The sequence below is a fragment of the Coccidioides immitis genome (genome assembly GCF_000149335.2).
Source record: "Coccidioides immitis RS genomic scaffold supercont3.4, whole genome shotgun sequence".
Classification (NCBI taxonomy): domain Eukaryota; kingdom Fungi; phylum Ascomycota; class Eurotiomycetes; order Onygenales; family Onygenaceae; genus Coccidioides; species Coccidioides immitis.
The window spans coordinates 3,294,303-3,306,906 of NW_004504311.1; the positions used below are offsets into that span (position 1 = coordinate 3,294,303).

Below are 12,604 nucleotides of genomic sequence, written 5' to 3' on the forward strand. Positions count from 1 at the left end.
CTTGTTCTCGCCAACCGTCCATCGGCCTAGACACTAATCCCCTCTACTAACCGTCGCAGGGCGACTCTCTCCGTCAACAGAATGCAAGGAAAGCCCACCAGCCGTGATAAAATGATACGATCCCAAACATGAGCACGTGTGGGGATTTGAGCTCATCCTACACGGATACCCCCATGTATTATTTCATAATGTCGGAGTAGAAGGCTGGCTCGTGCGCACACCACCTCCATCTATAAAGCCATGCATCGGGAACTTTGCGCCTTTCGATATGCAGTGGTCGAAATCTCTTAAATTGCACACATATTATCTTGGAGAGACACGGTAGCTAAAGCTATAAATTTCCGAGTTAGTTTGGTTAACTATGTCGTATGAACTCCTGTAGAGTAACCGGTACAGGACCAATCCATGAGAAGCGTGCAAATTAGGCCCTGCAGCATCAGAAGCGACCTTTTTGTTGCTCTCTAAGATTCCATCTTTCAGCCATCGTTATCAGCGGGAGTCACACTTTTGTCATGGCCTTCTCGTAAACTAGATAAGAATCTGATGAGTTCTCGCCCTCAGACAACGAGGATAAAGTTATTCCTCTGCTGGTATAAGGGGCTGTTTTGGGGAAAAACAGAGAATGATTTAAGATGCATCTCTCCTAAAAGTGGCTGATCATGGGTCCGATTCCCTGTGGTTGTGATGAACAAGAGAGCCTCTACCGCTTGGTCAGAGGACGAGGAACTAAGATAATATTGGGGAAAAAATATGAAATGAAAATGAAAGAGGGAGAAAGCGAGAGAGCAAGGGAGCAAGAAAAATAGCTGCCTGTTGGATATGCCTCTCAACATCCTCGCTTAGTTCAAGACCCTAGCAAATTCCGGGTTCTCGCGGCACACTACGTCGGAAAACCCCCGTGTTCTGACCCCAGACGACTCCAAATCGAACGAACTCCCGAGGACTTATAATGCAGGAATTCTTCCAGTTCATCATTTTAAACATATTCCAAAGTTTAGCATAGGAACATTATAAGCTCCTACTTTTTCTGTTTGAGGACTTGTTTTGACACAGCGTGCACCTCACTCAAAATAAGCTTGATTTGCATACCTCGAGGTACATACATACCAAAGTTTGTGCTTTCTCCAGGGAATACGGAGTAGCGTCAAACTGTTCATGATGTTGGAAGCGGAGAATTTTCGTCGGAACGAAGATCCTCGCGGGTGCAACTTGTAAAGCAATATGAGGTACGGAATACGAATCCCCAAAATGAGGTGGAGAACTGGAGAAAGAAGGGCTAATGCTGGGCACAAGTATCCGACAGCCACCTCAGCCATGACTGATCAGAGATCATGTTCAGAAAACACAAGGTATCCTTCTGTGGTACAGGTTTCTGCTACAAGCGACAAGCTTCTTTAGAGTTGGAGCGTTGCGACACAGCTGTGGAGAACGGCAATTTTCTCTGACAAATTTGCAACCGGTGGCCTTTGGAAGATAACCATGGAATATCATTCTTCACGTCTGTTTCTCAGCAACAAGACTGGTTCACTGGGACAGCAAAGGTATTGAGTTTCAACATAAAGAAGCCTTCATACTTCTCCCACTAGTGCACCACAATCCTTTCTGTTGTTCGGATGTCAAAATGACCCCAGCTTGTGACAACAGGCAGCACAAATAACACCTGATTTTTTTTCAACCAGACACATCTCAAATAATCGGTGTGATTTAAACTAACTATGCTGCTAGCTAACCACCTGTTGCAATACTCGAAAAAGCAGCGCCGGTTCCCTGCCCGGAATAACAGGAAAATTAAAAAAACAAAATTATGACGGAAAAAAAACATACAACAGCCGGGATTCGCTGGTGGTCACCCACCCAACTACTAGCCGGCCGGCAAGTGACTTAAGTACGGCTGAGCAGACGGGAAGCCCTGTTCTCCACTTCCTATGGTCGTATGTATCTATTCAGATCGCTAACTCGAACCAAAAGCGTCCGAGTACTCCCGGCCTTATGGCACAAGAAGCAGTGCCCTGGTTGAGGCACTGTCGATAATTAGTCGGTGGCCATGCCCTATCAAGACTTTCCGGCCAATAACTGGATAACATGGAAGGAGATGCAAGGGCGCGTTTCAGATCCGCCATTTGGCATTTCAGATGTGCTCGGCAATGAACTCTCGGTTCAGCAAGATTGAGACGTGCACCGCACTGCGCATAGCGGCGGTCTTGCGAAAAGTCTCCACAAGGTTGTGCTCGAGTCCTTTGAGGGAGCAGCCGCTGTTATTCTGAGTATGATTTCTCAACGACCGCAGTTTTATGGCTGGGTCCGCCCAGTTGAGCTGAAACTAGCGCCAAGGCGCCAAGAAGACGATTTCCTTCACGCCACTCCGCCCGGCGTCCGCTGACGACCCCTATGGCTAGGTGAATTTGGAAATATCTGCAGAGCGCGGCCACTTTGCATTCACTATAGCCAATAGATCGGTTCTGTCGAGAAAATAAAGATAGGACAAACTCCGCCGCACGGAGTTGTTAACCAATCCATTGGCTTTAAAAGAATGGTACGGCAAAAGGCTAATTTGCGATTCCCGCTCCGCCTAGATTGCTTGGCGCACCCCGTGGATTCAGGGCGTCTTGTCTTCGCTCATCCAGTAACACCGCTAGCTGAGTTCGGATCAACTGACAGAGGTGCGCTCGAAGTGGGATAGGGCTGTCCTTCACACGCTCGTCGAATCTAAATAGAGCTATTGGATGTGCCCTGCGGACAACAAATAGTAGGGCGTCATGGCTGGTACGGAGTATTCCACTATAGGCTGGCTCCTTTTCCAAGCATGGCCCCAGACGCCCCCATGTCGCTATGCGGTACCGATGGACCTCTTTTCGGTCAAGGAGACGTGTCTCGGTCCAAGATTATTCCTTTCCCATCTTCCCCGAGTCAGGAAGCCCTGGAGACCGTGATAGATTAAGTCAAGAATCGATTATTGCCGCCAAGCAGACGATCGCTGCATTGGCCGCCTTAGCACAAAGGAGAAAGTGTCCTCGGCATCTCCCTTGGTTGACCCGCGTCGTCGACAGCGGCCAAGGCACATTCAGCCGAAGTGTCGAAAGTTTTACCGCCGCCAAGCAGGCGATCAAAGTGGCTTCTCTTGTCCGTAGCATCCGCCAGACATGGAAGTTGAAGCCGTGACAACGTTTGTCTGAAGGAGAATGTGCATTGCATATCCGCTTTCAATGAATGGAGCTGACGAGGAGGTCGTTATCTTCCTCCAAACCTGAAAATAGATATTATCGTTCCCTAAGCCACTTTCTTTCGTATCCGTCAATCGTTCCTCTCTTCTCTCTTTTCCCACTCTTTTTGGCTGCTTCTCTCTGGTAGAGACACATCGACCTTTCCTTGAATTATCACACTCACACTCGGGTGCTGCAGGCAGTATCTGAGTCGCTGAACTCGCTCAGACGCCATGCCTACCCTTGATGTCAGCGAGCTCAACATTGTGCTCTCGGTCCTAGGTTTGCAGACCATTATATTAACCAGGAATGCTTTCCTGCTAATTATTGGGCAGGAGCATTCACGCTGCTCTACGGTTTCATTTCTTCAAAGATCAAGAATGTCTGGTATCTCGGAGAAGCACGTATGTAATAATCAATGCAAAGGAATCCAAACTTTTCACTTACTCTTTCAACTTTATAGTGCCTGCAGTCGTTTTTGGGATAGTTTTAGGCCCAATCGCATCAAAATTTATCGACGCGGAGAGGTGGGGCGTTGCAGCCCCCGGTCAACAAAATGCCATCACACTGGTATGTACGAGACGTTTCCCGTCTGTTTTATCTATTTCAGAAATGGATGCTTAAGGCCATCATCTTTCAGGGACTTACCCGCGTTGTCATCGGGGTTCAGTTGGTCATTGCTGGATACCAACTGCCCGCAAAGTATCTACAGACTCGCTGGAAGGAGATGTTGATCTGTCTGCTGCCCATAATGACCATCATGTGGTTATGCACCACGGGCTGCATTCTTTTGACTATCCCAAAGCTCACTCTAGTAAGCAGATAGTGTGTTGCTTGGGCCAGAGGCCATTCTTGCTCACAGCTCTGCAGCTCACCGCACTTGTCATTGGATCTTGCGTGACTTGCACGGACCCTATTCTCTCGCAAGCTATCGCGAAAGGACCTTTTGCCGACAAATTCGTTGCTCGAGATCTCCGTGAGATCATTTCTTCTGAGGCTGGAGCAAACGATGGGTTTGGGTTTCCATTTCTCATGCTGGCGACTTACCTTATTCGCCACGCCAATGTCCCTGGCGCCGGGGATGGGAATGCTCTTCATGCAAGATCCGGGGAAGTAGGCCGTCTCGGGGGAGGAGTTGGTAAAGCTATTGAAATGTGGTTTGTAGAGACCTGGCTTTACGTGGTGCTCATGAGCATCGCCTACGGTGCCGTTTGCGGATATGGGAGCTGTAAGCTCCTTAAGTTCTGCCTGAGAAGGTACATGACCGCCATAACCCGCTTGCTTCCGCATAGCTTTCCACTAACATCTGTTAGACGGTGGATTGATAACGAGAGCTATCTACTATGGCCTTCTGCATTGGGGGTAAGCCAGCTTTTCTTCCTTACATTGCTTCATCCAGCGGCCTTGGGAGAAGCTTGTTCTGATCTGCAGATAGCTCTTTATCGTGGGCACATGTGGTTCCCTCGGTACTGACGACCTCCTTGCGTGTTTCATTGCAGGCAGCGCACTCAACTGGGATGGTGGTTACCTCAAAGAATCCGAAGCAAGGCATGACGAAGTAAATTCGTGTATTGATGTTTTGCTGAATTTCGGCGGGTTCATGTATATCGGGTCCATACTTCCGTGGGACGAATTTCACCAACCAGATGTCACTGGAATCACTTATCCTCGTCTTATTGCTTTAGGGTTCCTTGTGATGGCCTTCCGCCGGCTTCCAGCTATCCTTCTAGCTTACAAATTCATCCCGAAGGTTTGCAAAAGCTGGAAGGAAGCCCTGTTTATGGGCTACTATGGGCCAATAGGTAAACCGCGTTTTGAGTGCATTTAAAGCAGACAATACTGATGTCTTTTCTTAGGAATCGGGGCAGTATTCTACTTGGAACATGCACGACATTTGTTCCCCGAGCTTGGTGAAGGCGACACTGAAGAGACGAATCTTATAAGAGCTCTTGCACCAAGTAAGTAGTTTTCTATTTCGATACGTTCCATAAAATGACGTCCAGCAATCTAAGCGAGACGCAGCTGTCTACTGGCTTGTGCTCTTCTCAATTATCTTCCACGGCCTTTCCATTCCCCTCCATAATCTCATTAACAAAGCACTCGGGGTACCACCCATCGTTGATCCTTCCGGCCCTGCCGAGTTACGGCCGTTGTCGTTGAACATGCAACTGCCCAAGAACAGCGCGGTCAGCAACAAACGCCAATCTATCATGGCATACAATCGTTTCTCGCGAACCAATTATCCAAGCAACACTGGATGGGATCTTCCGACAACTCAAGGCGTGGACTACGAAGCTGCATATGCTCGGCAAAATCGACCACAAACATTGCGCTACGACGACGATATCAAGGTGTAAAATAGAACGTAAACAGCACAGCCAACGAATGGTACTCGGGATTTGACTTTTTCGTGCCCCAATTTTGCGAGCTGTGTTGTGCCTGGTAATTCGCAACGTTTCTATCTGATTTACGAGGCGATATCCTGCCCTTTTAGATACGCAATGATGGTGCTGCATATCTGTACTTATGTACTTAAGCTTTCCATACGCAAAACCTACCCGTATCTATCTGCTATCTGAAATTTTCTTTTTCTAACGGCCTGAGAGCTAATGCGCCCAAAATTAGCACAGGCAAAGAATTAGCATGTAGTCACTATATATGTTTTAATATATAACCAAATTGTCAAGATGAATGCTCAAGACCTATATTCCTTGATTTGGGTAATGCATAGAACTTGAGAGCACATAATTCTCCAGCTTAGAGCTGCTCTTCCGTGGAGTCTGTTTCAAGTGGATAGAAGGTAATGAAACCTGCCTTGGAAACAGATTCGCAGCCTCCCCTTCAAAATAGCCATTCCAGAAAATTTTTGCTCGACACATCTGCGGATTCGGCTTCTCCGAAAGAGTTTATTTTCGGCCAGGCCTTTCAGCTCCAGCTTGCATGCCGTGCCTCAACCTAACAGATAACAACCACGGTCCAACAGGAACAAAAGAGACACAGCCCACCGCTCCACCACTAATACAATGATTTTACATTTGAAACCACAAAGATCTTCCCACATTAGACGCACCAAGCAATGCATTGGGGAAACTATTTATAGGACAGACCACTCCACCGTCGCTCCCTTCCCCCCCCGTTCTCTCTCTCTCTCTCTCTCTTTCAGCTCTCCACTGCCCGCGCCTTCATCCCCACGAGGCGGTTCTCACTCTTATCTAAGCCCACGGCCCAATACTCCACGCGGGTATCTCCGTGTTGGATCCTGTATACTCGAAGCTCAGCCTCCGGTGCTGCCGAAGCTTCCGAGCCCGAGATAGCAGTGCGAATCGCATGGAAGACTGTCTCGTACTGGTTACGTGGGTCAAATTCGGCCAGGGATAGGGTGGATGTTTCGAGATCGGAAGCGTTGGAAGGGTCAAATATAAGGGATTTGAATTCATCTATAATGTATTGTTAACTTCTATATTAGCAAAGATTCAAAACAATCTGGTGTTTTTGCGCCCCAGTGGGTGGGGGGAGGGCGTGCGTGGTTTAACTATATACCTGGACTCGGCCATTTTCCTTGTCCTGCCTTGTCCCATGCTAACACCACTGGTTGGAACGTCTCATCTGTGTCAGAAACATAGTAGTACTCTACATCCCGTAGCGCCCTTGGAACGTGCTGGTCCTTGTCTACCGTTTTTGCGGCGTGAAACGATGGGAAAGCATTCGAGCTCGACTGGATGTCGGCGAACGGGTCCGCGTTGGCACTCTCGAGAAAGGAGGCATAGGCATCGTCGGAGGACATGGTAGATCGACACTGTGCTGAAAAGGAAGAAAACGCTTGGTGGCTTGGTCGAATGAGTGTGACTTTGCCTCTTGCCGGAGCTCGGGTGTCACTGATCTGGAGTGCGTCGGAGAGAACGATACAACTGCGTTTTGGGGCTGGGGACCGTGAAGCCGGGAAGAAGTCAGATTGTTTGGCTTCGATGCTTAAATTAGATATGGGTGGAACAGTTGTTGGAGTGAGTGCACGGAATCTTTGAGTGCCGGGGGAACGTGATGCAATGCTGTAACTTGAAAATCGTGGAGCTGCAACCTGCGGGGCCAGGTTGATGACGCAATAGCGAGCTTGACGGGAGGGAGGATAGTATAGTCTAGGAGCATCTTGCAATTTAAAGAGCAGCCGCGGATATCGACACGCCATGATGTCCCGTCTTAAAACAAAATGATATACTTTTATCAAGCAGGTGGGAAATTCTTTTTTAACCCTGAAATTTACCAACAATCACTGGCACTAATAGTCTTGTTGACGCCGAACGTTTGCGCTGACCGCGAAATCAACTTGGGTCCGGATAAATCATAACAAACTGTCTACAGGTACGGGGAGTACGGTTCATAGAAGGAGGCGGATCCATTAATCATCATACATTTTGTATTAGAAGAAACCCGTAGAATTGAATTTTCTTGTCATCAAAGTAGATACAACCGCTGATGAAAAGATACCATGCTCCACATCAACCCCAGCCATTAAAAACAAAAGAAACGTCTCATGGAGCAGCAGCCAAATCCTTCTTGAGAGTACCCATGAACGCCCGCTTCTCGGCGGCGGTCTGGTAGGCACCATGGCCGAATTTGGAAGAGGTATCGATCCATTTCAATTCCACTTTCTCCAAAGCCTTGCGGCTGACTTGGGGGAAGAGGGTCTTTCTGAGAGTGAGGACTCTCTTCTTGACACCGGGGCAGGAACCCTTGAGGATGATGAAGTCGTTTTTCACCTCACCGTATCTGACGAAGCCACCCATTCTAGAGGAAAGAAAAAAAGAAAAACGGATGTTAGAAAACTGCCACGAAGAGGTAGAATGATCCGATGAGAACTTACGGAGTGATCTGCTTCTTGCTGACATCGAAGTCAGTGGAGGCGTTACCCTCATCAGAACCCTTGCCAATGCGATAGATCTTGTGGTTGACGGATGTACGGTGGTGGTAGCCGTCTTGACCGGCACGGGCAACGGTCCACTGGACGTGGGATGGATGCCAAGCACCAATACAAGCGACCTTTCGGAGACCCTTGTGTGTCTTGCGAGGAAGCTTCTTGGTACCCCATCTGCTTGTGACACCCTGGAAACCGTGGCCCTTGGTGACAGCAATAACATCGATCATCTCGTCTTGCTCGAAGACGGAGTCGATCTCAATTGGCTTCTCAAACAGACCGTGGGCGAAGTCAACCTTCTCCGGGACGGAACCACCGTTGACCTGGATTTCCATGAGGTGGGCCTTCTTTTGCTTGAGAGGGGTCTTGCGGATCTGGGTGTGTGCGAGAAGGCGGACGACAGTGCAGTATTTCTTGATGCGCTCGAGTTCGCGGGTGACGGAGGCGCCCTTGTTCTCTGAGTAGCTCTTGGCGTATTTTGTGAAGGCCTTCTTCTTGCTCTTGTACCAGTTCTTGTAGAACCGTCTCTTGACCTCGTCGCTCAAGTGCTCGGCCCAGACGGTGGTAAGCGATCGGAGACCGCGAGGAGTCTCAATGTATCCAACAATGCCGACGGCGATCATCTGTAAGGGTCCAGTTAGTCACTGCAGACGGACGCAATCTACACCCAGGAAAAGGACAATCGTACCGGAGGAGTTTCGATAATGGTGACGGCCTCAACGATCTCCTTCTTGTGCATCTTGGCACCAGGACGATCAAGATCGCGGACGGTGGTGGTCATACCGGCCTTGTAACCCATGGCGGCGGTAAGGTGGACAGGCTTCTTGGGGTCATCCTTTGGGAAGCTGTTTTGAAAAGCTCAGTACGTGACTTCCATGCAATTGTTGCCAATTCGGCTCTGACAAGGGAAAAAAAAAAAGGAAATTTCGACGAACCTCTTAACCTTGCCCCGATGTCTGGCACTGCGCTTTCGTGGCAAGAAAGCCAGAGAGCCTGAATTTCAATTGTTGTCAGCCAATCCATCGCTTCAAAGGGTATTCCCATCAACGTAAATAAATCGAAAAGAACGAACCGTGCCGAGGCGCTTCGTATTTCCGGTGACTCCTAAAAGGACGAAAGCAATCAGCTCCTGCGTTGAAAACGTATATGCCATCGAAAATACTCACATCTTGGACCTGTTTGGCGTTAGTCGACGGGTGTGGTGAGAGTCCTGTCGGTTGGAACAAAATTGAGGTCGAATCAATATTTTGTGTGGTCCTGGTCGGGTTGTGTGCGCTTAGCTAAGCGAGCACCCAGCTCGCGCTCGTTCGTTAGTTAAGCAGCGCAATTGAATGCCAAGATAATATCACGTGACCATCTATCGGCTCCGTGGCATTTCGCCGCCGTCTCCTCGAGCTGACGGGGCGCAGAGCGGGCTTGATTTCTTTCACTGCGATCTGCACGTGCGACCGCCGATCGTGCTACGAGCCCACAAATGGAGTTGACGTCGGAGCTGCTCTGCGAAAAAGATACATATGGAGGAGGATATGCGTGCAAAGGCGGTTCTTCAGAGCTAATTGTTGTTCGACTAATTGGCTTGCCGTCGACAGACAGATAAGTAAGTATGTACGGGGAGCAATTCGCATGTTGTGCTGTTGCCTGGGCTTGCGCCATGAAAGGATGAACAATACATTTCACTATGGAACGATTGGGGGCCGACATTTCGTTCCCACCTAACCACATGAAGAGCCTCAGTTCCTTGCCTACTCCATCCTGACTGTGCCTGCTTTTCGGAAGCGACGGGGCTCTCCCCAGCTTACCCTGGCCATCCCCGTGGGATGTAACATTTGATTCCAGTTGGTGACTCTCTCTTCGGTGCAGGGATAAGAAGCGTTATGAAAGTAAAGTCCCCGGTACCCGAGATTAAATCAGATATTCTGGAAGGATGGGTGAAGAAACCCTTTTTCTAAATTAAAATTACCGAATGGTTCATTTTTGAAGCGATGTTAATAACTCAGATCTTTTTTTTTGGGGGGGGGGGGAGAGGGGGGCTGTTAGCAGGGTATATTTATGGAGTGGTTCCCTATGCGACATGAGGACTCAATTTTTGTCTTTTTGTCTTTTCTCTTTTTCTTTTTTTTTCGAAGGTACTCTGTACCTATTGTTGAGAACGCATTCGGAGACAGACTGCTGAGCTGGCTCCTCGAAGCTCATTCGACACCGGGGACGCAAGAGAAATGCAGGCATGACCCTATCTCATGTTGAACACACATACACACGCACACCGGAGTGCACGGCCCACTGGGGGCACCCGAGACGCACGCACTGTACCTGATGTGTGGTTGCAATTATTATGGTGACGGTTGACATGGAGGCGGTTGCGAAGATTATTATTCCTGCCTGATTCTCCTTTTCCCATGGGGGGGTGTCAAGCAATGGGCTAAGATGAACTTTGCCGGGCCACTATTGAGGTGGGTATGTGGCCCAACTCCGCCAAACAAGATGCGACCTAGCGAATAGTCGAATAGTCAACTGCTCAATGTGGAGCGGGGCTTTACACCACATCATTTCTTTTCCCTCTCCCGATCTTCAAGCGTTGATGTATAAAAAGCTCTAAACTCTGAAATAAAATAAAATAAAACTCATCGCGAGATATTGGAGATACCAACCCATCGGCGGAACTGGGAGTTTAATAATTATAATAATAATAATAATAAATAGGAGAGGCAGAGTTTGTTTGTTGGCTTGAGTGGGTGGGCGGTGGGCATGGGTTCTCCGTCCCTCCGTAATTCGGCGCGGCCAAAAAAAAAAAATAAAAACAAATAATTCTAATTTGCGCCAGGACATCACATCACACAGGGCTCCACAGATACATATGTATCAGCTGTGCACAGGACCTCTCCTTACACTTCACCCAAAAAAAAAAAAAAAAAAAAAAAAAAAAAAAAAAGGTCTATGTAAGTGAAAGAGAAATACAGGATGGGTACGGAAAAAGGATGCGAATTGGCGCGGTGAACCTAGCGCCGGGGGGGATGTTGATGTGTCTTTTTCAGGGATCACGTCTCCAGCCACTGCCGACTTAGACGGAGAGTCGTCTCACGCTAAACGCAATACGGGGCGACACGCGAAACGGTGTGTCGAGTGATGATGTCGAGACTTTCCATGGTATGGCTGGGGTGGCTAGATGCAAGCGATTTTCAGAAACAGAGGGCCCCACCGGGTGCTGGGGCTGCCTGTGGGCGGGCGGGCGCGGTGATTGGGCCCAGAGCACAGACTGGACGCCGCCGGCCCTGGGCGAGGGACAGGCTCTGGGTGGGTTCTCCCCCTGCGGAGTGAAGGGTGGTTGAATGGCTTGTTTCATGGATCTGGCCGGACTAGCCGGATCGGGGCTAGCCGGCTGGGTTTTTTGCGCGTGTGCGTGCCAGAACCTTCAAGGTTGACCCCCGGTGGCCCGCAGCGGATTGACAGCGTGCGTCTTCAACGGGTGGATGTGAGTTATCCATGTCGGTGAATGGGAGGGTTTGACGATAAGCCTCTCCCATCGAAAAAGGTATGTTACCAGCCTACTCCTACTGTACCCGGGCTACTTTTCTCTCTCTCTCTCTCTCTCTCTCTCTCTACATATACTCCGTATATATATATATATATCTGAAGGGCGACCGGTTGAACGTCGGCCTGTGGTCCGTGAGCTCGGGCAAACACGTGAGACGAATTATCCGTGGCCCTCACGGCTCCGAAGTGGATGTGCATTTCCGTGGATGCAGGCAAAAGCCAAGTTAAAAATGGCGCCGAGCTTCCTTTGGGGACCCAGCTTGCAATGTATATGTATCTACATAGCTACGGAGGACTCCGCGCATCAGGGAAGAATTATCTGCGGGACGGAGTACTGCAGTGAGGACAGGCATGCGCTGCATACAGCTTCTCGAAAAGAGCAAGTGACCCTCCAGCTAGCCGCCCACCCACAGTGGTTTCTTGTGTGACAGGGGGGAGCAACCTCTCGATAATCATGTCACTTTGATGCAAGTCATTGGAGCTTATTATTAATAATCGCAGGGGGTTGTGTGGTTTGCTTCGTGGGGAGGTTGCTTTCAAGCGGCAAAGTCCCGTTTGGGAGGGTATGTAAGAAGGGGAAAAGAAAAGAAAAAAAAAAAAAGGAAAAAAAGGAAAAAAAAAAAGAAAAAAGGAAAAAAAAAGAATGGTGTCACGGCAATGCAATCATGCGCCAAGTGGGTCCGCTTCCGCAGATGCCCTCGCCAACCTTGCTGAGCCCTAATCCAAGGTAACCCCAAACTCGTTGCACTTGTTCTTTTCCTTTCTCGGCATTTTTGCTGATTTCTTCCATCAACTCCCTTCCCACTAGCGCCAAATCCGCCCTCACACGCATCTCCCACCCTTTCTTCTCTTCTCCCGCTCTCTTCCTCTCTTCCCGTCCTGTCTTCGGTCTCTTGTCCTCTCTTCCCACACTTTCCCCCCCCGACTTTCATCGTCATCCCGCTTTGTCTCAACCTCGTTGTTT

General features: G+C 49.0%; 5 protein-coding genes and 1 non-coding gene across 6 annotated transcripts; 3 read left to right on the forward strand and 3 right to left on the reverse strand.

Annotated features, from left to right (window-relative positions):
* Positions 1–1,817: 1,817 nt before the first annotated feature.
* On the reverse strand, positions 1,818–1,933 carry CIMG_15514. The gene has a single exon (XR_001099887.1). It is a non-coding gene; the product is annotated as a 5S ribosomal RNA (ribosomal RNA).
* A 35-nt stretch (positions 1,934–1,968) lies between these two features.
* Positions 1,969–3,202, forward strand: CIMG_11535 (uncharacterized protein). Its single transcript, XM_012358492.1, has one exon. The coding sequence runs from the start codon at positions 2,830–2,832 to the stop codon at positions 3,157–3,159; it is 330 nt and encodes a 109-aa protein (XP_012213915.1). The 5' UTR covers positions 1,969–2,829; the 3' UTR covers positions 3,160–3,202.
* Positions 3,203–3,433: 231 nt separating this feature from the next.
* CIMG_11536 (plasma membrane antiporter) lies at positions 3,434–5,887 on the forward strand (the record flags this gene model as incomplete). The annotated part of the gene is made up of 9 exons (XM_012358493.1): positions 3,434–3,482; positions 3,536–3,604; positions 3,664–3,770; positions 3,811–4,014; positions 4,071–4,456; positions 4,514–4,562; positions 4,636–5,002; positions 5,057–5,158; positions 5,223–5,887. 9 exons carry the CDS (start codon positions 3,434–3,436, stop codon positions 5,555–5,557), a joined length of 1,668 nt encoding a protein of 555 aa, XP_012213916.1. The 3' UTR covers positions 5,558–5,887.
* Positions 5,822–7,219, reverse strand: CIMG_05424 (uncharacterized protein). Its single transcript, XM_001245982.2, has 2 exons — positions 6,741–7,219; positions 5,822–6,637 (listed from the first exon to the last, which is right to left on the reverse strand). The coding sequence occupies exons 1-2, from the start codon at positions 6,982–6,984 to the stop codon at positions 6,360–6,362; spliced, it is 522 nt and encodes a 173-aa protein (XP_001245983.2). The 5' UTR covers positions 6,985–7,219; the 3' UTR covers positions 5,822–6,359.
* Positions 7,220–7,589: 370 nt separating this feature from the next.
* Positions 7,590–9,319, reverse strand: CIMG_05425 (60S ribosomal protein L3). The gene is made up of 6 exons (XM_001245983.2): positions 9,276–9,319; positions 9,182–9,213; positions 9,045–9,102; positions 8,798–8,954; positions 8,059–8,732; positions 7,590–7,982 (listed from the first exon to the last, which is right to left on the reverse strand). Coding segments are annotated over exons 1-6 (1,179 nt in total). The 5' UTR covers positions 9,278–9,319; the 3' UTR covers positions 7,590–7,726.
* Positions 9,320–10,533: 1,214 nt separating this feature from the next.
* On the forward strand, positions 10,534–11,868 carry CIMG_11537 (uncharacterized protein; the record flags this gene model as incomplete). Its single annotated transcript, XM_012358494.1, has 6 exons — positions 10,534–10,563; positions 10,810–10,873; positions 11,067–11,220; positions 11,273–11,400; positions 11,514–11,578; positions 11,743–11,868. 6 exons carry the CDS (start codon positions 10,534–10,536, stop codon positions 11,866–11,868), a joined length of 567 nt encoding a protein of 188 aa, XP_012213917.1.
* Positions 11,869–12,604: the final 736 nt, after the last annotated feature.

What these genes read in the sequence shown, in the direction of transcription:
- CIMG_11535 (XM_012358492.1), top strand. Translation starts at nt 2,830, where the DNA reads ATGCGGTACCGATGGACCTCTTTTCGGTCAAGGAGACGTGTCTCGGTC.
- CIMG_05424 (XM_001245982.2), bottom strand. Translation starts at nt 6,984, where the DNA reads ATGTCCTCCGACGATGCCTATGCCTCCTTTCTCGAGAGTGCCAACGCG. An exon ending in AGGAAAATGGCCGAGTCCAG is followed by an intron (nt 6,638 to 6,740) that starts GTATATAGTTAA and finishes AATACATTATAG; the next exon opens with ATGAATTCAAATCCCTTATA.
- CIMG_05425 (XM_001245983.2), bottom strand. An exon ending in CCATTATCGAAACTCCTCCG is followed by an intron (nt 8,733 to 8,797) that starts GTACGATTGTCC and finishes GGACCCTTACAG; the next exon opens with ATGATCGCCGTCGGCATTGT. An exon ending in AGCAAGAAGCAGATCACTCC is followed by an intron (nt 7,983 to 8,058) that starts GTAAGTTCTCAT and finishes TCTTTCCTCTAG; the next exon opens with AATGGGTGGCTTCGTCAGAT.